Genomic DNA, 27,380 nt, shown 5'->3' with positions numbered 1-27,380 from the left:
TGGGTACGTATAACTATAATCATTTCTTTTTGGATGGCCTTGGTAGTGTCCCAGAATTATCACCCTCATTTCCACTTGATTTTTCTCACCCTGTGGATTTGTAAGTTTGGTCTCTTGAATGTATTCAAGACTCCTTGGTGGTTTTGTTCATTAATGTTCTTCTTTATGTACAGTCACATCTATTGTTGTCATGACTTTGTTCTTCAGCCCCAAATCTGGTCCTTTGCTTGGTCTGTTGCTCTTGATTTCTAATATGTTTTTGTTTGTTTGGTTTTTCCGAGACAGGGTTTCTCTGTGTAGCTTTGCGCCTTTCCTGGATCTCGCTCTGTAGACCAGGCTGGCCTCGAACTCACAGAGATCCGCCTGCCTCTGCCTCCGAGTGGTGGGATTAAAGGCGTGCGCCACCACCGCCCAGTTTCTAATATGTTTTTTATTTGATTCTCTTCTTTCAAGAATTTCTGATTCAGCCGGGCGGTGGTGAGTTTGAGGCCAGCCTGGTCTACAGAGAGAGTTCCAGGAAAGGCGCAAAGCTACACAGAGAAACCTTGTCTTGAAAAAAAAAAAAAAGAATTTCTGATTCTTTTCATTTTCTTGCTAAATTTTTCTTCCTGTTTAATTTTTTTCCTCCAACTTGTTATTTAATTGCTTTTATGGCTTTCTTGCCTAGGTCCTTGTTGTGAGGGATCTACCAGAGGAGACTGCTCTGATGTGGGTTTAAACCAATAGAAAATCTTCATGAGCTGGCCAGTGACTACACTGAGTGTTCAGGATCCCAGTGTAGCCCTGAGCCTTTCTCAGGGTGAGCTTTTACGCACAAAAACCATGTTCTGGGTTGACGTACTTCAGTTAACAAGAACAGTTAGACAGAAGCAGAACTACAGAAGATAAAAGGCAAGGTTAGTACATTTAGAGACTTTTCCAGAACTGTGGACTTTGATGGACTAGGTCTTTGTTTTCGATCCCGCAGGTGATGGTATCCATGTCCTGAATGGTACTTCTACCATGGAGTCAGTTGTGCTAAGGTCTGAGGGCCTGTGACTGTCCTGAGTTCATTTAGTAACTTTCTGGTCTAGGTCTTGAGTCAATTTCCCTGTTTATATAAGTTCTCTATTTGGTCACTGGTCCGTTTAAAAAGTAGGACTCTGGAACCTTTTCCTGGTATTTCTCTCATTTCATCACATTTGTTTTCTGGGGCTGAGAAGCTGTCAGTTTGTGGGAGTATCTCATGGGAACACTGTTTCATATTTAATGTTCCTCTGCTGTGTTTCGAATTTCTCTTGGACTGTATCTGTCTGCCAGCTTGTGTCTTTCACTCCCCCACTGTTTTTGTTTATGTAAGTTCTCCTGGTGGGCTGTCTTCACTTGGGTCCGGGTTCAGAGGGAACGTCAACAGCAGCAGCGACGATGGTGTCTTGACAGCAGTCCCAGGGTTAGCTTCGAGAGTCATTTAGTCAAACAAGGGCCGTCCTCTGATGGAAAGTCCGAGACTCCAATAGCCGTCCAGTCCACACGGCTCAGTGTCTCAGCCCGTCTTCGTATACACTGGAATCCCAAAGAATCAGGCTATAATGCCAGTGAAGGAATGCCTCAGAAGCAGGACAGGTGACCTTGACAGTGACAGTGAGGGTAAGCAGACAAAGCAAAAGCTGCTTTTTCCATGTCCTTTTTATCAGCTGCCACTGGAAGGTGTGGCCCAGAGTTAGGGTGGGTCTTCCTACCTCAAATCATCCAATCAAGGAAAAATCCCTCACAGGTGTGCCCAGCTGCCTGGGGTTTTAGTTAACTCCAGATGTTGTCAAGCTAACAACCAAGACTAATTAGCACACCTTGCTCCCTAAACTCCTCCCATATCCACCCTCATCTACCCTCCAACCTGCTTCTCCCTGCACTGGTTATCTGTTGCCCAGCTACTCTTGGGTCACAGTGCAGTCAACCTACCAAGGGTCATACCATTTAAAAAGGCTGCCCCACTCCACGCAGCTATTAAATGACAAAAGCTCCTGAACTAGCCATGGGGTTTCGTATGCTCTGTCCCCCACCCCCAACCCCACCCTGTGGCGCTGCCAGGACGTTGTCTGGCTTGACCTTGTGCGAGCCCTGTGCTCATTGTCACTGTCATGGGTTCATGCATGCAGCTGCTCTGCTGGCCGGGGAAAGTGCTGTTCCCTGGAAGTTATTGTGGTCCCACTCTGGCTCTTAGAATCCTTCCGTCTCATCTTGAAGATCCTGGAGATTTGCGGGAGGGGGTGATATGAATGTCCCATTTGGAGTTGAGCAGTCCACCCTCACTCTCTGCATGATGACCAGTTGAGCGTCTCTGTGCTACCCACTATCTGCTGCAAGAGGCTTCTGGGTTAGAGCGGAGAGGTGCACCATGGAAAGTTTATGCAAATGTATTCTAGGAGGCTGCTAACAAGCAGAAGAACTTGGCAGCTTTGGCCATGTGGTTCTGGATTTAGAGTCAGGATGCGGCTGTCAGGCTTACGGCAGGAGAATCCTTGCCTGCACAGGCTACTGTGTGATAGAGATGTGAAAATACTGTTGTCTGGCTGAATACAGATCACAAAACATTAGTTTTCCAATTTTCATTTATCAGTCATGATATGTACAAGAAAAACACTCACAGAAACATATACACAAACTCCTTTAAATTACTTCATTAAAACAAAGGTGAACCAAACCATTTGAAATGAAGTAAAATCATGAACAAAAAATTAAAATTAACACAGAATATCAATACTTACACATCAAAGTGGTCAGTTAGCAAAACAAAGCTAGCATATGGTCATACAGAAAGACCCCGTGATCGCTACCCAAACGCTACTTCACTTCATTTTTCTCTGCCTCCTGTCCCTCAGGCTTCCAACCTTTCACACTGGGGTACCAGTGCAGGAGGCTCCTGGACGTGGCTAACCGCGCAGCGGCTCCCAAGACAGCCGTGGCTGTACTTCGAGGGATGTAGAGCTTCTGAGCAATCTGGTGCTGGGGGGACAAAATCAAAGAGAGCTGGTCTATGGCTCCTTGATTCTCGTCCTTGACCACCGTGTGGGCATGGCTACTAGAAAAATCTTCACTCTTTAGGCTCCCTGGAGAGCTTTCCACTGAAAAAGAGGAAAAACAAGAGTCCTTTCAAGAAGTTTTCCAACTCACTGCCTGCCCCTCCAGTCCCCTTCTTTACCAGCATGCATTACATATCGGCTTTTCTGATTGGTCAGAGGAACGCTACTCAGAAAACAGCCAAGGATAGGCAGGAAGTGAATCCTGAATTAGCATAAAATAAACACTTCTCAGACTAAGGGCCAAGAAAGGGAGAGACATGAGCAAGGAAAAGAAGACTTCCTTTTAGGAATGTCCGAGAATGAATCAGATGAAGCTCAAATCCCAGCGAGAAGCCCAGAGCTCCCTTATTTTTTTTTTTTTTTCCAGCACAAAACACAATGATACTCCACAGGCATTCTCTATTGCCAAGTGGTTCTAATTCCAAGTCTATGCCAAAGTCGGAACATAGCTGTAAAAGGCCACCTACTAACAAGTACCTTCTGTGTTGATTTCTGTAATTAGAAATAACCACAGGAGCAAAATGGAAATGCTGGTGCTCTAAAGCTCCAGACAGAGTATCTAATAACCAAGGATGGGGATGCCACACACTCTTAAATGGACATGCTAGACCAGTGCTGGCTCTTTTCCACTGGAGACCACTTTTTGCCTGAGAGTTTTATAGGGCCCTGTTACATAAAATAGACATATAAATCAAATGTTTACTGATAATAAATGTATTCTTTTGTTTTGTTTTTGTTTTGCGAGACAGGGTTTCTCTGTGTAGCTTTGGAACCAATTCTGGAACTCACTCTGTAAACCAGGCTGGACTTAACTCACAGAGATCTACCTGCCTCTGCCTCCCAAGTGCTGGGATTAAAGGCATGTGCCACCACCTCCTGGCATAAATTTATTCTTAAAACGTCTTTGGTATACATGTAATTTTACTGATTATTAAAGACAAAATCAAACGTGCATGCTGATCTGATGGATGTACTTATTTTTTACACAAAGGACTGAATCTTGGCTGAGAATTTGATACTACGAGGACACAGAACATCTTCAATGTTTACTGATATGTCTTACAAAAATGACAATTTCAGAAATTGTTGGAAATTTGGCCCTTACCTTAATCTTAAAGGCAAAATTCATTCAATTTTTAAAAAATGAAACTCATCAGTAACTCAAACATTCTAATGCGATCCAATCCAAAGACACACTAATTTGATACTTAGGAATGAGAGTGGGAAAATAGTAAATAAAAGCCTTTGTTTTCTATAATTAAGCCATTACGCTGTATTTGGTTTTGTTTGAATACAGGGTATCACATAGTACATTCTAGCCTCTGGAAATCACTCTAGAACTCCTGATCCTCCTGACCTTGTCTCCCACATGCTGAGATTGTGGGTTTGTGAAGTTTTATGGAGTGCCTGAGCTTGAACCCAGGGCTTTGTGCACACTAGGCAAGCACTCTCTCTATTAACTGAGCTATACCCAGCTCCTAGCCCTCACCTTTCTGGTAAACCATTAAGTTTCTATGAGCAGAAAGAAACCTGTGTACAATAAAAACACTGCAATTTCTAACAACCTTCTCTCAATCTGTGCCCAGGTGTCTCAGAGAGCATTTGCTGGCCAGGCCGTACTGCATGGTGTGTTGGCATGCACATCGAAGAGCTGTGTCTTACGTGTACGGGAACAAAGGCTGCAGGGAAATGGTGTGAGGCAGCCATGTGGGAGTGCACCACAAGCACCCCGGATTCACTAAGAGTCTAAATCGAGGAGCTGGAGCGATGGCTCAATGGCTAAGGGCACTGGCTGCTCTTCCAGGGGTCCTGGGTTCAATTCTTAGCACTCACACGGCAGCTCACACAACCGTAGTCCCATGAGATGCAATCCCCTCTTAAGGTGTGCTTATATACATGCAGACAGGACACCCGTATACGTTAAGTCAATTTTTGTTTTTGTTTTTCGAGACAGGGTTTCTCTGTATAATTTTGATGCCTGTCCTGGATCTCGCTCTATAGCCCAGGCTGGCCTCAAACTCAGAGAGCTACCTGGCTCTGCCTCCCAAGTACTGAGATTAAAGACGTGCGCCACCACTGCCCGGCTACGTTAAGTAAATCTTAAAGATGTCTGAATTGAATTTTGATTGTTGCATGTTCACAGCCTTTTACTACTGTACACTTTACCCCTCATAGTTTTTTTTTTTTTTTTGAGCTGAGGATCGAACCCAGGGCCTTGCACTTGCTCTATCACTGAGCTAAATCCCCAACCCCAGCTCCTCATAGTTTTAAGAAGCTGATTTCTAGACCAATGCTACCCAAGGTAGCATCCCACTGTGAGAGGAGAACTGTCATGTTTGGGGGCATGTGGAATAACTTGGCTTTATTCCACAAAGTCCTGCTTTAGTGGAGCATGCTAGGCACATGCCTGTAATGTCAGCACTAGGGAGAATCAGGAGGTTAGTAAATTCCAGACCAGCCTGAACTAGGTGCAAGGTTCAGTCCAGCATGGGCCACAGAGCAAGGAAGACTTCTGTCTTAAAAAACAAAAACCCTGCTTAAAAAAGTTCAGGTGAACTTAAATCCGTTCAGCAGGGCACTCAGTTTGCCGCGCTGCACAAACTCCTGTTATACTGTCTGCAGACACTTGACAGACTAGCACATCTATCTCCACACATACGTTTCAATAACTTCACAGGAAAATAAGTACAATCCAATCCCTTTTATCTTTGCATGTTAAGCACATAACACATGATCTATTATCCCTGGTACCTGTGATAAGTTTTTGTCACAGAAGATTTGACAGTGTGTTCTAAGAAGTGATATTCTGACCATAAAATGATTAAGTAGTGCCCACTAGAGAGGAGGAGACAAATACATGAAAGGGGGGACAGGTGGTCACACAGAGAGCTGCAGTGTTGAGCAGAATCAAGCATTCACTCTCCTGCCTTGAACCATTAGGAAACTGGGCAAACACACGGACAATAGCTTCTTCAGAGAACAGTGCTGTAGGAGGGACTCCTGAGGGAACACACTAGAGGGGTGTGTGTGTGTGTGTGTGTGTGTGTGTGTGTGTAACCAATGCTGAGAAATGTAACTGCCACACGCCTCTTCCCTAAAACAGACAGAATTCTGGAAGGAATCCAGACAACATAAAATTCTATGTCTGGCATCCAAAGAAGCAGAGTCTGACTTGGAATCAGGAGAAAATAACAAACAGATCCAAACAGGACACAGACGATAACATTTCAGAAAGAATCACTAGCCGGGCGGTGGTGGTACACGCCTTTAATCCCAGCACTCGGGAGGCAGAGGCAGGCGGATATTTGTGAGTTCGAGGCCAGCCTGGTCTACAGAGTGAGATCTAGGAAAGGTGCAAAGCTACACAGAGAAACCCTGTCTCGAAAAAACAAAAACAAAAAAACAACAACAAAAAAGAATTGCAAGATAAATGCATTAAAACAGATGCTGGGACACTCAATAGTTAAGAGGAAAGAAAAATGTAAGCATAATGGGAAATAACTGGAAAATAAAGACTCCAAACAAAAATGTGGAGATGAAGAACAGAGTATCTGAGATCAAAGTCCACGTTGGGATACTTGGGACACAGGACAGACACCACCCACAGAGAGCAGAGCTGGGAATGGAGCTATCAGTGAGCTACAGAGCGGGTGACTAGTGCATGTGCAATCCGAGTCTGAGAAGGACTCAGGAAACTAGCCTCAGTTTTTAAACCTTCCAGCTCTGTGGTTTTATAGTTTCATTAACTCTTACCTACAACTGTTTTGGTACTGTAGCACAGATCCCATACCCGAAAAAATGAAATATGTATATTTGGGGGTGCCAGGGACCAAACTCAAGGGTCTTGTGAATGCCATACAAACCACAATTCAGTCACTCTCCAGCCCTATTTTCTTGACTCGTTACAGCAAACATTTGTTGAATCCTCATTTAAACTTTAAAATAAAGGGTACTGGAAAAGATAAATATGTAAGTAAATAAAATAAAACGCTTTCTTTTTTAAATTTCTTTTTAAAACTGACTATAAAAAGAAAAATAAGAACTGATTATGGGTACATAATACAAAAAGTAAAATATATAACAAAAACATCAGGCTGGGATAGGAAAATGCATACTATTCTAAGATTTTATTAGTATAGATGTGTCAACTTAAAGATATAATGGCATCTAAGCACAGGGAAGCCGGCTAACGTGGGAAACAGAATGACCGAACTGGTTGCAATAGCCCCTCACATTCCACTGTATTGGCAAAGGTAAAGGAATCTTTTAAAAGCTGGGCGGTAGTGGCACACACCTTTAATCCCAGCACTTGGGAGGTAGAGCCAGGTGGATCTCTGAGAGTTCAAGGCCAGCGTGGTCTACAAAGTGAGTTCTAGGACAGGCTCCAAAGCTACACAGAGAAACCCTGTCTCAAAAAAAAAATTTTTTTTTTTTGAAATACTATCTGGAGGTTAGGATGTGAAGCAATCGCAAATTTCATACCTCACTGGGAGGCATGTGAATACTACATCCTCTTTGGAACACATTTTGGTAGTTGAAAAAGCTATGCATGTAGTGAACATAAGCCCTAGAAAAATCACTTCCAAATGAATAGCCAACAGAAACGAAACTCTACAATATGATGATAAAGGAAAGAAGTCAGATATGAAAACTATATACTATGTAACTCTAGAAATGGCACAGTGGCATGCCAGAGGCCAGCCAGCTGAGGTAGGGACTAACTGCAAAGGGCACGAGGAAACATTTTAGGCTAACGGAAATATCATGACTGAACACATTTGTCAAAACTCAAAGAGTCATGTACTCGAAACTTTATAAAACTGTAAAGTCCCTCCCAAAACTACAAGCAAGCAAGAAAGTGTCAAAGTTAAAGAGAACTGAGCTCAAAACTAAGATGAGAACTTGCAGCAAATGCTGGCACTAGCCAACTTTCAAGGTATGTTCTCAAAGAAATCCAGGTTTTAGCAACAGGGCAAACCTGTCAACTGAGCATGCCCAGGGTACGCAGACCTACCAGAGTCAGAGTGGGTTTCTGGAGAGTCGACCCTGGAAGGAGCTGGGCTGGGCACTGTCGAGGACAGTAGACTGTGCTTGGGTTGAGTCTGAATGCTGACAGGTTCCGATTGGCTCCCTTCTGCCGACTGCTGGGACTTGATAAGAGAGATGTAGAACTCTTCCAGTTTGGGCAGTGTGGAAGAATCCACAGGATACTGTAAATCTGCTTGCTGCAAAATAGGAGAAATGGGGCAATGGCATGAAAAGTGCCAGTCAGTACCATAAGAATCAAACCCTCTGTTTTCTTATTTAGGTCATAATTTAAAACTTCGGAAAAAGCAAGCTCTTCTCTATTTTTAATAAATATCAAAATTCAATTAGGAAATCTTTGTTGATATTTCTATGAGCAAACTGGTACTGAGTGCTACCACACAGGGGAGTCAGACCTTCCTTCCTGCCATGTGCCTGTGTTCAAGTGCATACAGCATACGACAACTCAGGACCATTATCTCCCGTGATACTGAAAGGCATCAACATGGCTAATGTGAATACAAACTAAAGCACTCAAATTGCAGGGGAAAATGCCAACAGGTACAGTCTGGCAGTTTCCCAAAATGTTCAAGACAGAGTTACTATACATTTATCAGATTAGCCTCCTAAGATACAGGAAAACCCTGGCCAAGAGTAAAAGGATAGGACACAACTGTACGAACAGCCAGCCTAGAAATTACGCTCGCTATCGGGAGGAAAAGAGTGATACCACAAATTCCAGAGAATGATCGTGATTCAGAAAGGAACAAGAGGCCCATAATGATCAACTACAGTGGAAATCAGGTAAAATAACGCGCACCAAATTTAGCAGCTAAGCCTGTGAAAGGAAGGTGGGTCCTTCTCCCTGGTAACAAGGAAGCAAGCCTGGATACTTCGTTGTCAACAGTTTGGGCCTTTCCAGAATCTGCAACATGCATGCCCCAGAGCGGGATGCAGGGTTCTGGGCAGGCAGACTACCATGCTCCCGACTGAACTTGCTCTGGCAGTTTTAGAATAAAAAAGAACATGTTTTTAATTTCACCCTGGGTCAACCTCATGTATGCTGCGGTTCCTCTTCTGTTAGGGCAGCTTCTCTTTCAGTAGACACAAGCGTAAGACCTCTGTTAATCAAACTAGACGATAATCTACTAAAGCAGTAAGAGAAATTAAAGTTGATGCAATTGTATGGATAATATTTGTAATGTATAACGTGTATCTATTATATGTGTATATATTGTGTATGTATGTATAATATGTATATATTATACCTACAATTTGTGAGGAGTGTCCCCAAGACCTAATTACATCATACCAGGCCCCAACATTTTAATACTGCCATACCAGAGACTATACCTTTGACACATGATACTTTGAAGGAAAAAAACACAATGCAACTCACAGCAACAGAGCATTGTTCCTTCTAATGCAAACAGCCTTTAAATCGATGCCGAGCATCTAATTTTCTCACAAGAGTGGGTGATATTTTCAAAGGTTTTCTGAAGTGACTATATATTCTCCTAACACATTACTGATATTTATTTTCAGTGAGTGCCCTCCAATGTTAGAAATTACAGTCATGATTTTCCTTGTAAAGTTTTGTAAATGGCCTCTATAGCAGTCTAAAACAGGTCTGAGTTATCTCTTACTTCAGAAACACTTTAGAGTTGTCTATCCTTTAATACACAGGCCTATTTTCAAATTGTTACAATTTCTTAAAACAAAATTGAGACTTTCCCTAGTAGATGGTTCCTAGCCCATATTAGGTTTATTAATAACATTGCCATTGCTACTATAATTATTACTATTTTATGAAACTAATGTGTGCTTACTATATGCCAAACACAGCCTTGTGGAATACCTTCACTACTGTGGTGGCTCGAATAAGGAAGGCCCCAGATTGGGGTGAATTAGGAGGTGTGGCCTTGTTGGATGAGGTGTGTCACTGGGATTGGGTGCTGAGGTTTCAAAGCCCATGCCAGGCCTGGTGTGTGTCTCTGCCTGCAATGAGGATGTAACCCTCTCGGCTACTTCTCCAGCACCAGGACTACCTGTGTGCTGCCATGCTCCCTGCCAAGATGATAATGCACCAATCCTCTGAGACTGTTCAAGGCCCCAATTAAACGCTTTCTCTTGTAAGAGCTGCCTTGGTCATGGCGTCTCCTCATAGCAATAGAACAGTGACTAAGACAACCACTTAGTATAAACCTCTGGCAACAATCTATGTCTTATTTTCTCATTTAAAATGGCGATAACAGGGATGAACAGAAAGTGCTTACTACCGCGATGGTATACAGTGAGTGCTTAAGCACGTCAGCAGGGTTATCTCTACTAGCTATCTCTACTAGTGAAAGGGACCATAGCGGTAACAAACCACAGGAGCTAAACCCAGATATGTGACTGTAGAGGCAGAGCTCTGAATTACTATGAAGTTCACAGCTCCTTACAGACTAGTGATGGGGAAATGAACTGTCACTAATTGAAAAGGCCCAGAGTATAGTTACTAAAAGCCCCAGGAGATTCAGATATATTGGGTTTACAAATCCCGATCCCTTGGTGTGAAGATATAAGCTATAAAAATGTTAGCAAGATTCCCAGTCATGGCACTCCTCAATTTCACTGCATTGGAAACATTGGACAAATTCGATTTTATAATATTTGAAAGTCCTGGGGAACAAACAGCTGGGTAAATTGTCAGAAAGTGAAGTGGGTTCCATAAATGCCACAGCATTTTAACTAAGGCATTCTCTAATCAGAAATGGGGTTGAGGTCCAAACACAAGTTTCAGTCTTACTGTTAATGAGAGAGAGAGCAGATCCTGAGTTGACAGTGCGTCCAGGCCTCGATAGACACACACACCCCAGAGAAAACAGTCGAACATTCTGCTCACAACTCTCTCAAGTTATCTGCCAAGTCCAAAGCTGCAAATTCATAGAGTCTATGAAAACCCTGCAGAGATCAGCAGCTGGTAGGCTAAAAGACAGAGAATGGAATCTGAGCCTCGCCAAGGTGGAGAGGAAACTGACCAGGCTTTCGGCTGGTGTGTCAAAGAGGAATACGGAGCAAAGATGAATGTGAGCTCAAACTGTCCCAGTCAGCTTTGTCAACTGACAGCCTAAAGCAGGGTTCTCAACCTGTGAGTCAGACGACCCTTTCACGGGGGTGGCCTCAGACCATCAGAAAGCACAGATATTTACATTACGATTCATAACAGTAGCAAATTTACAGTTATGAAGTAGCAATGAAATAACTGTATGGTTGGAGGTCACACCACAGGAGGACTGTAGTAAAGGGTCGCAGCTGTAGGAAGGTTGAGAACCACTGCTCTATCACCATCTGAAGAAAGCCTCGACTGAAGATCTGCTTTGACCAGATGGCCTAGGGGTATGTCTGTGGGTGACTGTCTTGAAAACTGATGCAGCAGGCATACATTAACCCCAATTTCTAGGAATGAAAAGTGATTGATCATGTAACGGGTCACATAATGCTAATTGGATTTTACCTTTCTAATTCTGGTTGTGCCAATATTTTTTTCTTGAGCAATGGGCCCTTCAGGTGTTTGAATTCCTCCCTTCATGTCATGTGCAAAGCCCAAGGGCTGCCATGAGTCATCCCATATATCTTTAGATGCGGAAAAACACCAGTCCTGCACAGAACAAGACAACAACAAATCAGGATACAGAGGCACGAGACCGCAAAGCAAGATAAGGTGGCGGCAAAGGAGTGGCGTGTTTTAAACGACAGAAAGGATGTGTGGACTCTCTCAGGGTGACTTCTTCCCTCAAAGTCTGGAGCAAATCTTCCACACTCGGGCTTCATGAAAATAAAACATCACTGTGGGATTTAATACTTCTCTCTTAATTAGCTGTTTCCTGAGTACCTAGTACTTATCTACTTCAAAAACAAAACATGTATTTTTTTTAAAAAAATAAATCCCTCTGAATTCCAGCATGTGAGACTCTCTAGAAGCCTGGGCTACTGAGTTTAAATTTCCTTTGTCAACAGAGATTTGCTGTTTGCTTTCCCCAAGAACCTAACCTTTTGTGTCATTTCTCCATGAGACTGATACTGTTTCTTCCCAACAAGGCTTGAAGTTAACATATGGGAGGCAGGGCCCTCGCCCATCCCCATTTTAGCCTGTAGAGGGAGCCAGTTCTCATCCCAAACATCATCACCTATGGTCACTGACTCCAGGCATGGCATTCCAGTAGGGATCTCATCCTGGAATATATCAGAAGACAAAGAAATACTATTATTTATATTTCCCAACACAAACACATTTTAAAACTCACGTGCACCATTTTTTCCTGGCTCCGAGTAAGGACAGAAATTTAATACACAAGACATTTAAGGACATGTACATGATAAAGAGGCAAGGGAAGAAGATGCCGTCTACATCCTGGGTGCAGGAAAGCAGACTTTGTAACTGATTACAGGGTCCTAACTGACCACAGACTTCTGAGTGTATGGTGGGAAAAACTGAGAAACAACCAAATGTGTATAACATAAAAGTTCAGGAGCTTTTAAAGAGTCCAACTTCAGAAACCAAGTTCTACCGGGTGAGAGTAAAGAGGGAATGAAAACAAGAGCCTGGGGTCAAAGTCAGGGTAAGAAGCAACTGCATCTCCAGACATCCTGCCCTACTCACTCCTCCTCCATCTGCTGGGGACCACAGCATCTTCCGGAGGGACTCTGGGAATGTAAACTGAATGTGGAATAAACAAGAAGAAATGAAGGGTTTGGGATCAGTCAGCCAAATCCATCACTGACTATTCCATCACTCAGAGAAAACTTCTAAGAGAAACAACTCAAAAGGAAGACAAGTCTGTTTGGACCCATGGTTTCAGGGTTGCAGTCCATGGTCGATGGCATGCCTGTGAGGGTTAGGGAGGCTGGCAGATCCCCTGGCACCAGAGTTCCAGAACAAAAAAATATTATTTAAAAGTATATAGGCAAAGTGTCCTAGCACACTATTTGGCTCAGCAGAAAATAGCATTTAGAGTCATAAATACTGAGTGGTCAATGGAAGTTTGACATACTGTACTAAGACAGACAGTGAGGCGGGGAATGAAGGATAAGTTTATGCCTGGTGGGGTGAAGGGATGAAGAAGGACTTAACCCTTATCTTTCATGCCAAGAAACCCAAAGACACTTAAAACTGAAAATCAGAAAATAAATATACTATTTAATAAAATAATTAGAGGTAAATTTCAAAACAACAGCTCAAAGAAAAGAAAATAAATATTTTAGAAAACAGAAAATGTGTCTGTCATGAAGGACTCTAGGCTATGTGCAGATAAACACTTGGTTAAAATAAAAATGTGTTCTCCCAAAATGTAGACATATTTCATGATGATTTTTTTCTAATATTACTTCTCAAGACTTCAAACACTACCATACTTGACTAGATCGTGGGTAGTAACCTACACATCCAGCCCAGACAGAGCTTTCCTCTACATGACTGGGTACCTTCTGTACTGTGGCCTTGGTGGCTGCTAAGGAGATCATTTGACACTGACCTCAGTGTCGTGGAGTAATTCTCGCAGATGGAAACAGTGGCGTGTAGAAGCCAGCTGATTTATGAATCACTTAGTGAATGTAAAAACCATCTCTCCTCCTTCTCCTACCTCGTTGTCTTCCTTTGTCTCCCCGGGCTTCAGGATGGACCACTGCAGATCTCCTTCACAGCTCTTACATGTTTCCAACGAACTGAACTGAGAATCCTTTAATAATTCCTTTGACGCAGATGTAAGGTGACTTAAAGACTTTTCATCATTAATATCTTGCTAGTAGGTATAAAAGAGAATCATTTTCTACATTAATGCTGTTTCTAAAATCTGCATTTCTATAAATTTTGGTGGAAATTTTACATTATAGTTTATAGATGCCCATAAGTGTTCTTATATTTTTTTAAAAATTTTTTTTACCCATTTCCCTAGGTCTTCCCATTCTGTTCAACTACATCAGAAAACAAGCATTGTTGAGCACATGTTATCAAGTGTCTATGAGACAGCCTTTAGTTACAGAGAATCCAAAGGTCCCTGACTAAAGAACTAAAACTATGGGAAACACACAATCAGGTCGTTTTAGTGCATCTTCCTAGTACAACCATTAGAGCTATGTCACACATATTACAGGAAGGAGCATGTCTGAAAAGACACAGTGAGGATGGGCTGTTAGAAGTCTTAAAAATAGTAGGAATAGCAAGAGGCTGGGTGTGCATGTGGGTGTGCAGTGGGTGTACAGTGGGTGTGCATGTGGTGAGCAGCGGATGTGCAGGTCCGCAGTGGGTGTGCAATAGGTTTGCAGTGGGTCTGAGGTGGACGTGTAGCAGGTCCACAGTGGGTGTGCAATGGGTGTGCAGTGGGTGTGCAATAGGTGTGCAGTGGGTCTGAGGTGGGTGTGCAGTAGGTAGCACACAGACGCTTTGCTATATCAAAACACAAACTAAAGCAGCAGAGTTTACATTTTCTCTTTTGCAAAAAAGATGGTATTTCATTTCTAGAACTAAACTATGATTATTTGAAGATACCAACAGATACATATTCTAAAAACGTTAAACAATTAATTAAATTCATTATTCAAGAACAATAAGATATAATTCTTCCAATGCAGTAATAATGATTAAGAAATATTTAAACCAAATTAGTTAAAAATCATTTCAGGGACTGGAAAGATGGATCAGTAGTTAGAGGCACTTGCTGCTCTTGCTGAGACCCCAAGCTTGACTCCCAACATCTCCATGGTGGCTCATACCCATCCATAACTCCAGTTCCAGGGAATTCAATGCGCCCTTTGATTCCATGAGCGCTACATGCACTGTGGTGCATTACTTACCTGTAGGCAAGATGTTCATAAAGTAAATAAATGCGTCATTAAAATTTTTCATGATTTTTATTTTATGTGTATGAATGTTTTGACTGTATGTGTACCACACATGTGCTATGCCTTTTGCCTGAGGAGCCAGAAGAGGGAATTGGCTCCTCTGGAACTAAAGTTAAAGGCAGTTCTGAGCCACCATTTGTGAGTTGGGAACCAAACCTAGGTCTTCTGCAAGAGAAGCAAGTGAGTAGTCTTAACCACTGAGCCATTTCTCCAGCCCCAGGCCAAACTGATTTTAACATTAACTAGAAAGCTATTTTTTTTTCCAGGAAAATTGCAGCAGGAAACAGTCACATTTTTTTTGTGTGTGTGTTTGTTTGAGATAAAGTCTTTGTACGTTGCCTAGGCAGGTCTCAAACCTGTGGTCTCCTTGCTTCAGGCTCCTGAGTTGGCATTGTAGGTGTGTGCTACCATGCCCAGTTCTTATGTATTTTTCATGACATGTGGCCTTGCCTTTGAACCTTTTCAATAATCAGTAAATACTTACTTTAAAAAAGACTTTACCATCTCCAAAATACACGGATGTACCCATTAAACAAAAGGATAACAGTGCCTGGGATAGACTACTAGTTCAAGAACTCTTTCTATTTTTATTTGGGCTGGAACAATACATGTTAGTGGAAAAGATGTTATAATGCTGCCATTACTGTGGGGGCAGGGAGCTGGCCATTTGTATAGAGTATGAAATAAGAAGACTCCAACAATACCAAGTAGTCCAGGAGCAATAAAGACAGGCATCAAGGGCAGCAAGGTGCTCAGGGGAAAAGCACTTGTTACCAAGCCTGACTGCTGGGCTTCATCCCTGCGACCCACATGACAGAGAGAGAGACCAGTTCCCACAAGCTTTCTTCTGACCTCCACATGTACATCGAGGCATGCCTGTGCCTACACACATACACACAATGAATACATGCAATAAAAATACTTTTAAAAGAATAGCATTGGCGTCAGTGTAGGGGAACCACAGCCACACAAAGGGAACAAGAGAATTTGGTGCATAAGAGGGCCTGTTAAAGAGGAAACAGGACTAATGCAAAGGGTTAACTGTGCTGTGGGATGGTCTGTATGGCAAATGTGTTGCTCTGATTGGTCTATAAATAAAACACTGATTGGCCAGTGGCCAGGCAGGAAGTATAGGCGGGACTAACAGAGAGGAGAAAAGAGAGAACAGGAAGCTGGGTGAGGGAGACACTGCCAGCCACCACGATGACAAACAGCATGTGAAGATGCCGGTAAGCCACGAGCCATGTGGCAAGGTATAGATTTATGGAAATGGATTAATTTAAGCTGTAAGAACAGTTAGCAAGAAGCCTGCCACGGCCATACAGTTTGTAACCAATGTAAGTCTCTGTGTTTACTTGGTCGGGTCTGAGTGGCTGTGGGACTGGCGGGTGAGAGAGATTTGCCCTGACTGTGGTCCAGGCAGGAAAACTTAAGCTACAAAACTGGCAAAAAGACAAGGTCACTGTCACTATCGTTGTGCAAGTTTCCCAGATCTTCTGTCTGCAAAGTGTTATTACACTTACCTACAAAATGAGGGCATAACGATAGTTAACTGGAGTAATTACATCTGCAGAAGCCTTTTACTTGGCTCTACACAGTGCACTCACCTTGGACTGCTGCTGTATCTCCCTGTCTTCGTTAAAATACTGCTGCTGAGAAGGACGCCCCAGCTCTGTGAGGACCGCGTCACCTGCTGCCATTCCACTGGAGTTGGTGTAGAGCGCTAGTGGGTTGAGATCACTGAAGCCCTACAACGAAGCATCCAGTTATATAGTAAGCTAGAAACCGAGAACAAGCTGGCACTTTACACGGCACTGAAGCCTACGTTCTAACATAAGGTGACGATCTCCACACTGATACTTCTTCAAAACAGCAGCAGGATGAGAAATTATATAGATAGCACTATTACTAATTTCAAAATGCGAATGTAGTTCTTCTCTGGGAAAACATTAGATTAACTAACTACTTCAGGGTTAGAGGGATTAAATCATTTGTTTTAAATACAAGTAGTGTTCACCAGAGGATTAAAGAACAATTAGCAAGTTGTGGAGTTGTTCCTCAGTGGTAGCGATAATGGCCAGGTTTCAATAGTCCCCTGAAAACGAGGAGGGTGCTCTGCATTGAGAAGTCAGGAACCTAACAGACATCTCTAAGATTCAAGAGTACACCAGTGACTGCACATACTAAATTGTTTTATATCCTAAAGTGTGGCATTTAAATATGTATTTTACCTTGGATGGAGCATTTTCTCGGCATACAATAGCATGGCCCTCTGTCCTCAAGACATGATGAAAGTAGACATCTTCATTTGAGGATGTATCACAAAGAAAAATATTAAGGATTCCGTCTATATACTCATCCACCACCCCTACTAATGGCTTCAAACCACATAGCTTCTGGAAATGCAAAATAGCTCTGGATGTCCAGTATTCCTAAAATACAACAGAGACATATTTATGTGATAGATTTATACCTGAGTTAAAGCAATCATATACAAAAATGAACTGCTAATGAACTAGAGTTTTAAGTGAAAAAAAAAACCAAAATCCTAAAAAACTAGAATATATAAAACATGTATAATTTTAGGGGGAGAGAAAAGAAAATATGGTTAAATAAACATGACTACCAAAAATCGTCTGGTGAAGAACTCTCATTTTCAGGAATATATTATTTACTTATATAAATAAGGGGTCCAACCATCAAGAAAATGCACATCAAAACCACACAGAGATTCCACTTCACCTCAGTCAACACAGCTATCACCAGAAAACCATAACAAATGCTGGAGAAGTCACAGAAAAAAGGGGCCCTTGTAAATGCTGCTGGGAGTGTGTGCTAGTCCTGTCACCATGGTAATCAGTATGGAGATCCCTCAAAAGGTAAAATTAACAATTCCACACAACCCAATTACACTGCTCCTAGGTATACACTCAGAATCGATGTCTGTCTCCTACAGGGCCAGCTGGACACTCGTGTGCACCATGGCACTGTTACAGCAGTGAGGTCACCATGGCACTGTTACAGCAGTGAGGTCAGGAAGTCAGGCGGTGCCTAATGATGGATAAAGATGAAGAGATAAAGCAATGGTGTTGTACATGCACAACAGAGTTCTACTCAGCACCAGGAAGGGTTAAATCACGGAGTTTGCAGGGAAATGGATGGATGTAGAAATCATCACATTAAGTGAATTGGGACAATCTCATAAAACAAGCATTCCATGTTCCTCTAAGGTGTGGAATCCAGGGCTGGATGTAAGAATAAAAGGGGCAGTATTAGAGCTACAGAAGATAAAAGGGGAAGGGAGTATAAGCACATTATATAAATACAAGAAAATCTCATAATAAAAACAAAGGAATGGGGCAAATAAGATCAAAATACATTAAATGTATGCATGAAAATGTCAAACTCCTTATTTTATATTATATATGCTAATTTAAAAAGAAAAATAATGAAAAGGTTTGGAAAAATGTAAATAATTATCCACTGAGTAAATCTCATTTTTAAAAAAGTCAGTTAAAGATTATTAGGCTAACCTTTCCATAGGAAAAAAAATTGAAATTCTGTATATCACAAAAGACCAAAGAACTTATAAAATAGCAACAAATTGTCATGCCAAAATGGAAGGGAAAGTGAGTTCTACTTCTGCCTTCAGAGTACCTGCTGATCTGGGCAAATCTGAACTATAGTTTTGATGGTCCTAATGAGTCAAAAGGGACAGATATCAAAACCAGGGTCTACAATGGCTGGGAGTCTAGAGAACTTTCCTTCCTTAAGCTAACTTCTGGGAGATACGCTCCCAGGAAAAAGGGAGGCAAAACATATACTAAGCTTCACATGGATTTGTGGCTCCGTTTTCACCCCACCAGCATAGTCTAGCAATCTTCAGGTTGTTCGTTTCCATCAGCCTAGTACAGCATAGAAGACCTTCTGGGCACCTGGCGGAGCAACTATAAACCCTCTCTGAAGACAGACACCATCCAACCATCCTGACACCAACTTTCAAGAGAAGAGCAGTATAAAAGCAGATACAGACACAGTGAGGATGTCTGAGATTGCTCTACAAGCCTGACGAACCTGAGTTTGATCCCCAGGATCCACATGATGGAATAGAGACCCAACTCCCACAAGCTGTCCACTAACATCAATGTATGGCATGCATGCACACACAGATCCATGCGTGTGCTGGAGCATGAGTGCACACACACACACACACACACACACACACACACACACACACACAATTAAATGAAAATGTAAAAATTTTATCTAAAATAAAGCCTAAATAATGAACCATATATATGCGAACAAGTAGAAACCACATAAAAAAATCCTCAAAACCTTAGAGCATTTTCATTTCTAAGTAATTATAAAACTAACTTTACACTTAAAGCAATACTAACAACAAAAAAATTACCCAACATAGTTTGAAACTTTTGTAGAGATTAGCAGTTTATAAAGATTGGTACAGGCCGGCCAGCAAGTTGTCTCAGTGGGTAGAGGCACCGACCGTGCATGGGCCTGATCACCCCAGTTTAACCCATGGATCTCACAAGGTGGCTGGAGAACTGTCTTGCTCTCACCCCTGCTTCTACACACACACATACACACACACACACACACACACACACACACACACACTTTTTAAAATTGATACAACTGAACTAAATTTTAGTAAAAGTACAATTAACAAAAACTAAAACCTTCCCGGGTTAATTCAGAACAGATTAAAAAGGATTAAAGAGTGCACTAGACAGTGGAAGGTAATTTAGGAGAAAACTGCCTACTGTGTAAAGACATGGACATAAAAATACAGAAGAGAGCTACAAGTTTGGAAGAAAAACTTACCTTTAACACTTTAAATGTTTGTTCCAGAAAGAGAGACACACAAACAGAGAGAATAAAAATATGAATATGGGGCATAGGTAATAGTCAAAGAATAACAACTTCAAATTCACAAGGTTTAATGAAAACTAATAATCCACAGATTATTACTAAGTGCCCAGTGAGAAAAGTAGGATAAATAATAAATTCACACACAAGTAAACATATCACATTTTACATAAACACACCCTGAAACTGAATGTAAGGGACACAGGGAGGAAGATCTTTAAAACAGCTAAAGACAACCAGGACAAAAGAGTGTTAAGGAGTTCCACAAGAAGAGTCACCCAACTGACAGTGACTTCTCTAGTTAGGAAGACCAGAAGCTAGCGTAGCCTCTAGTGTGCTAGAGAAGTTGACGCCCGCCAGCCCGGAGCCCTACCCCTGGCAAACGTGTAATGGGCATGGGGGGTGGGGGGGGGCTCTAACAGGCGGTACAGCCCGTGCTTTGCAAGCATGAGGCCCTGCCTTCAATCTCTAGCACATGCACCAAAATTAATACAAAATAATGATGGGTTCTGGTAAACATTACTAAATTTACCACTACATGACCCTTATGAGATACTAAACAGTGCAGCTCAAGTAGGAAAATATTCCCAGGCAAGGAGTGGGAATAGATGATGAGTTTAAAATATGTAATCAGATCCAAATAGACACTATTATAATTTTTTGTAACCAATTTCTTATTTTTAAATAAAAACAATATTTCTTAAAACAATAAAAATTCTAACAAAACAAACATCTTCAAGTTAATTAATTTCAGTTTCATTATTTTCTTGCATTCCTTCAAGAAATGCTGTGGGATGGTCTGTATGTCAAGTGTGTTGCTGATTGGTCAATAAATAAATCACTGATTGGCCAGTGGCCAGGCAGGAAGTATAGGCGGGACAAGGAGGAGAATAAAGCTGGGAAGTGGAAGGCTGAGAGAGAGACACTGCCAGCCGCACGAAGACAAACAGCATGTGAAGATGCCGGTAAGCCACGAGCCACGTGGCAAGGTATAGATTTATGGAAATGGATTAATTTAAGCTGTAAGAACAGTTAGCAAGAAGCCTGCCACAGCCATACAGTTTGTAACCAATATAAGTCTCTGTGTTTACTTGGTCGGGTCTGAGCGGCTGTGGGACTGGCAGGTGAAAGAGATTTGCCCTGACTGTGGGCCAGGCAGGAAAACTCTAGCTACAGAGTGTCACATTCTTTATGCTATGTTCCATTACATATAAAGGTCATTTAAGGTAACATAAAAAGAAATGAATCTCTCAGCAGCTTCCAAATGTAATACTTCAATATGTACACTGTAATCAATTTGGATAATCTAACAAAATGCCAGAATGAACATTAGTTTTTCATTAATCTACAGTCTTACAATTCTAAACTTAAGGTTTGAAAGATTCATATCCCACTGAGACCATGTTTCCTGGTCAGTAGACAGCCTCCTTGCCATGGGCTCACACACAGAGTGAAAGAGGGGAGAGAAGAGAGTGGGAAGAGGAGGGAGAGAGGAAGAGGGCATGTAAATGGAGGGCTCTGTATCAAGCAAAGGAAGCGGGGATCTAGTGTACAGGAGGAACAGGCACAGAATTGGGGCCCCATCCCAATGATGCTCACTTTTAGTTACTTCTTTTTTATTTAATTTTTATTATAAGAATATACTAATTGAAGAGTTTATATGTATTTTGCTTAATACAATAAACACATTAATGCTCAATGCCTTGCCAGGATACATAGACACACAAACGAATCCCTCAGTCATGAACTATGAGGTAACCTGAGCTAGCTCAATGAGGAAAAAGAGGAATTGATTTCTGACTTTGTCTAAATAAATTCTAATAGTGTAGCTCAGTGAATATTAATTTTTAAGCAATAATGTTAGCATAGTAATATAGGCATTATCAAAACACAGTATCACAAAAACAAATTAATTCATCTATACTAAGATATAAATCCAGGGGGTAGAGAGATAGCCCAGTGGTTAACAGCACTTGCTGCTCTTGCAGAGGACCCTGGTTCATTTCCCAACACCCACATGGAGATGAAAATCATCTGGAACTCCAGTTCTGGGGGTTCTGACACCCTCTTCTCGTCTCTGTGTGAACTGTATGTACTTGTTAAGCATACACACATTCAGACAAAACATCCATAAGCATAAACTTTAAAAGGAAAGATTGTAATTCATAGCATTGATAACATTATCAACGGTGATAGACCACTAAGGTTGTTCCATCAGTCAGGAAGGGGAATTCCAAGAGGATGCACACCTTATGATCATGTTTTAAAAGTTTACTAGAAAATTAACTTTAAATTCTTATTTGTTAATTTACTCACACTTTGAATTTCTTCTAATAACACCCTTTAGAGTCATTATTATCTTTTATCACACATACTTTGTTTTTCTTACTTATAAGAGCCATCCAACATGGGAAGTAAAACTATCATGTCTAATATATAAAGTCAAGTATCACATAACTACATGCCAACATATGACTCATAAACGAAACAAGAAAAAAGAACAACTTGAATTATCACTTATTTCCATGGTGTTCAGTTCTACCACCATAAAGGTATTCATACTGTAAAAATATGAGGGGTTGTCATATATAGCCTCCATTATGTTAAGAAAGTTCCCTCTACTCCTACTCCAGGACTTTTTCCATGAAGTCATGTTGGATTTTGTCAAAGGCCTTGTCTGTATCTATGGAGACGATCATGTGATTTTTGTCTTTAAGTTCATTTATAGGATTGATTATATTTATGCTGAGGCACCCCTTCATCTCTGGGATAAAGCCAGCTACAGCCAACATCATCCTGAATGGAGAAAAACTCAACTCCGTGAATGTCCGTAATGAGACAGGCTCATCTCCACTCCTTTTCAACACAGAGGTCAACGTCCTAGCTAGAGAATGAGACAAAGGAAGGAAATGCGGGTGCAACTAGGCAAAGGCGGCAAGTCTGAAGATTATATGACTTCATACATAAAGGTCCTGAAAGTTCCACTAGAAAACTACTAGAACTGATCACCACTGACAACGTGGAATGATAAAAGTCAACTCAGAAAATTCAGTAGCCATTCTATATAATAACAACAGACATGCTAAGAAGAGATCATGCAAACACTTCCGTTCAGTGTAGCATCAAAAAATAATATATCGCCAGGTGGTGGTTGCACACGCCTTTAATCCCAGCACTCAGGAGGCAGAGCCAGGCAGATCTCTGTGAGTTCGAGGCCAGCCTGGTCTACAGAGTGAGATCCAGGACAGGCACCAAAACTACACAGAGAAACCCTGTCTCGGAAAACCAAAATAAAATAATAATTATAACAATAATAATAATAATATACCTAGGAAAACACAGAACCAGGAATATGACAGGCCTCTGTAATGAAAAATTTAAACCTTTGAAGAAAGAGACTGAGGAAGACACTGGAATATGGAGAGATCTTCTGAGCTCTTGGGTGGTAGAGTTAATACTGTGAATATAGATAGCCATCCTGCTAAAAGCAATGTGCAGATTCAGCTCAATCCATATAAAAATCTTCATAATGTTCTTCACAGAAACAGAGAAAATCCTAAAATTCACATGGAAACACAAAAGGGCCTGGGTAGCCCAAGCAATCCCGAGTGCAAACAATGCTGAATGGATCACCACGCCAGATTTCAAGCTGTAGTACAGAGCTGTAGTCATATAACTGTTATAACATGGGCACAAAAGCAGACATGTGGCCCCACCAAAGAAAACAGAAGACCCAAACATGAGTAAATGTAACTACAGACATCTGATCCTGCCAAAGATGCCAGACATACACACCAGAGAAAATACAGCATCTTCAACAAATGGTACTGTACCTCATTTATTTAAGTGATGATATTATATAATAAAAACAGGTCAGGAGAGATCAATGACGTTGAATGCTCCAATGTCTTTGCATTGGTATACACAAGTATTTTTTTTTAATAATACAAAGTAAAGCCGGGCGGTGGTGCTGCACGCCTATAATCCCAGCACTCAGGAGGCAGAGGCAGGAGGATCTCTGTGAGTTCGAGGCCAGCCTGGTCTACAGAGCTAGTCCAGGACAGGCTCCAAAGCTACAGAGAAACCCTGTCTCAAAAAACCAAAAAAAAAAAAAAAAGGTAAAATTTACTGAAATTAATTTTTTAATCTTCAAAATCAGGAATGCTAAATTAAAAAAGAAAGAACAGGCTAGAAAGTATACACAATAATGAAGTTTGAACTTAGATATTGTCATAATAAATGTAATTAACACAAATGGTCCAGCTAAAAAGGTGAATGTGTTACCCTAGATTAAAGAAACACAACTACATGTAATTCATGGAAAACATACCTAAAACATAATATAGAGTGCTCAGGAGAAAAATGATGGTCTACACCAGAAAAACATACTATGTAAATGGAAAGTCACCGAGCTACAGGAACATCAAACAAAAAGGACTTGAAGTGAAAGTGCATCACAGAAGATGTTAATTTCATAATGATATTCACTTTCTAGGCAAGTAACAAACCTGATACCGTAAGTGGAGCTAACAGCAGCTTCAGTGTGTCGACAAAGAGCAACTAAATGACGGGAGCAAGCAGAGCACCAGAGCTAAAGCCCTGCTTCCTTTCAGTGATTCTTTTCAAAAGCACAAGAAACCAAACCAAATGAAACCATCACACAATTAAGGTGACTTTAAGGACAACTATGGAATATTATATACAACTACAGAGTCTATACATTCAAGGACATATTATGACCCTATACTGGCTCATAAAAAATCCTCATGTAGATCTATTTCTCCTTCCCAGGGCAATCTATGCATCCCTCTTAGGGTCCTCCTTGTTAGCTAGCTTCTCTGGAGCTGTGGGTTGTAGTCTGGTTATCCTGTGCTTTATATCTAGTATCCACTTATGAGTGAGTACATACCATGTTTGTCCTTCTGAGTCTGGGTTACCTCACTCAGGATGATATTTTCTAGTTCCATCCATTTGCCTGCAAATTTCATGCTGTCATTGTTTTTTTACTACTGAGTAGTACTCCATTGTGTATATGTGCTACATTTTCTTTATCCATTCTTCTGTTAAAGGGCATCTAGGTTGTTTACTGGTTCTGTATGTCATGTGTAAGACTGCTGTCTTGCTTATGTTGGAGAGGATGTGGAGCAAGGGGAACACTCCTCCACTGTTGATGGGAGTACAAACTTGTACAGTCACTTTGGAAGTCAGTATGGCAGTTTCTCAGAAAATTGGGAATCAATCCACCTTAAGACCCAGCTATACCAATCTTGGGCATATACCCAAGGAATGTTCAATCATACCACAAGGACACATGCTCATAGCAGCATTATTCATAATATCCAAAATCTATTAATTTTTCTAAGGGCTGACATTTCCCATAGGATCATATCTGATCAGTTGTTTAGACTGGAAATCAGTTACAAGAAAAATTAAGATAAACAGTATTTATAAACAAAGAAATTTCTAAATAATCCACAACTCAAACATAAAAGCAAAATATAAATTACAAAATACTGTAACTGCGCAATAAAACCAAATGCCCCCCAAAACTTACAAATTCACCTAAAGCTAAATATTGATAACTTAAGATTCCATACCAAAAGAGTAACTCAAAGTAGAGTTGATAAAATAATGAAAATAGGACAAAAACAAACAAAATAGAAAACATTTTTTTTTGTTTTGGTTTTTCAAGACAGGGTTTCTCTGGATCTTTCTCTGTAGACCAGGCTGACCTCGAACTCACAGAGATCTGCCTGCCTCTGCCTCCTGAGTGCTGGGATTAAAGGCGTGCGCCACCACCGCCTGGCTTAGAAAACATGTTTGTTTAACAGAGGCTCAAAAAAGTAAAACTTGGTTCTTTGAAGCAAACTAACCATGATGGAAACTACCTTTACCATTTAAATAATGACAGAATGAGAAAACATACAAATAAATCACATTCAGAATATCAACATTCACACCACTACAAATGCTGACATAAAAAGGCAAGAGGAGTCCAAGAATGGTGGTGTACACTTGTCATCCCTGCCCTCAGGAAACAACTTGGACTTCACAGCGAGACTGTGACTCATCAAAAAGAAACAAAAAACAAACAAAAACCCACCAAAAGACTATTATGAACTATTCCCACCAATATAATCAAAACTTTAAAATGAACACATTCCAAACTGGGGAGGGGACAATAAAAAAGAGGGGGAGGAGGGGGAAGTAACACTCAGGATGGCTGAAACGACAGAGAATCATTTTTTATACTTACCTATATATAACGTGTGTGTGTGTGTGTGTGTGTGTGTGTGTGTGCATGCACGCGTGTGCACATACATATAGATAGTTTAAATGAACTTACGCCACTTGGGATGATAACGCCTTTTGCAAGAGTTACAGACTACCTAATAAAACCCCAGCATGAGGCATGAGAAACCTCTTCTGAGTTGCTGGTCAGGGAGTTCAAGAGATTCCAGAAAATCTAGGCTTCCCTGTTGCCCCTGATTGCTTCTGAAGTTGAAGTTCAGATCCTAGTGTTGAAGACACCACATACTTTGGACAGGACTCAGGATTACAGCTGGATCTGACCCAAAAGTCTCCTCCCTGACTGAGGACTAGCTTTCATATACACCAAAAGGTGCTATGCCGGTCATCAATAATTCCACCCAGCTGTGATGCCCATGAACTGCCAGCCAGCACAAAGTTACCCCAAAGACACAATTACCCACAGGTAAGTGCAGCTCTCATCCCTTATCAAAGAAGCCTCTTTGCAGCAGATCAGAAATCCCTACTGCTTAGTAACATGTTGTGTGATGACATCATAGCACAACAGAGCACTCATTTGTGGTGATACTGGTATAAATAAACCTGTGCTGCAAGTCAGGTCAAAGTTCACCACGTGCAATTATACACAGTGCACAGTGTTTGATGGTAGCAACTGCTACTTGTTCATAGATGAACTTAGTCACCCCAGCTTATCCTGCATTCTGGGCACAGAATGTTGTGCTCAATGTTTGTGCTACTCTCCCTCTGCCTGCAACGTCTTCTCTTTTTGCCCTTTGAGTAAACAAAAATAGGCTTATTTCCTTTTGCTGTTCTCTTACACCACGGCAAATGACAGAAAATGTGACATGACGCAATTCCTGCCCACACGTCTCTCTCTCACATGACACACAATCATTTCAATGTTATTTCTGTGTCCTGAGAACTCAGAATTGTGACTGGCACAAAGTAAGAACCAAATCTTTGCTGACCAATGAGAAACAAGTAAACGTACCTCTGCTGGTCTCACCCAAGCCAAAGAGCAAGGTATAGCCTGAGCAGGAAGCTTTGTGTAGCAGCATCTGCAGAAGCAAAGGTATGACTATTTAATCACATGTGTACACTGCTTTTATCCAGTCTCTGATCCATTTCTTGTCTTGTTATTCACACCATTTTAATTAATTCATGACACTTTAAATTAATGCCTTGTACTTGAAAAGTAATTTAAGAAACAAATTACAAACAGCATGTTTTTGAAGAGAACCATGTCAATCAAAG

The 27,380-nt window shown here is 41.2% G+C and overlaps 1 protein-coding gene across 2 annotated transcripts in view; it reads right to left on the bottom strand.

Moving 5' to 3' along the window:
* Positions 1 to 2,570: 2,570 nt before the first annotated feature.
* Positions 2,571 to 27,380, bottom strand: part of Tdrd5 (tudor domain containing 5) — a 48,034-nt gene continuing 23,224 nt past the window's right edge. Inside the window, exons 10-17 of one of the 2 annotated variants that reach the window (XM_059280596.1) lie at positions 27,118 to 27,184; positions 17,198 to 17,398; positions 16,574 to 16,714; positions 13,709 to 13,867; positions 12,120 to 12,302; positions 11,584 to 11,727; positions 8,074 to 8,284; positions 2,571 to 3,101 (exon numbers count right to left, since the gene is read on the bottom strand). In XM_059280596.1, the coding sequence (XP_059136579.1) occupies positions 2,821 to 3,101; positions 8,074 to 8,284; positions 11,584 to 11,727; positions 12,120 to 12,302; positions 13,709 to 13,867; positions 16,574 to 16,714; positions 17,198 to 17,398; positions 27,118 to 27,184 (1,387 nt within the window). In that variant the 3' untranslated portion in view covers positions 2,571 to 2,820. The remainder of the gene's footprint in view (positions 3,102 to 8,073; positions 8,285 to 11,583; positions 11,728 to 12,119; positions 12,303 to 13,708; positions 13,868 to 16,573; positions 16,715 to 17,197; positions 17,399 to 27,117; positions 27,185 to 27,380) is intronic. The other variant, XM_059280597.1, reaches the window with a different exon arrangement.

This window comes from Peromyscus eremicus, chromosome 15 (genome assembly GCF_949786415.1).
Source record: "Peromyscus eremicus chromosome 15, PerEre_H2_v1, whole genome shotgun sequence".
NCBI classification, from domain to species: domain Eukaryota; kingdom Metazoa; phylum Chordata; class Mammalia; order Rodentia; family Cricetidae; genus Peromyscus; species Peromyscus eremicus.
This window is presented reverse-complemented; position numbering and strand designations above follow the sequence as displayed.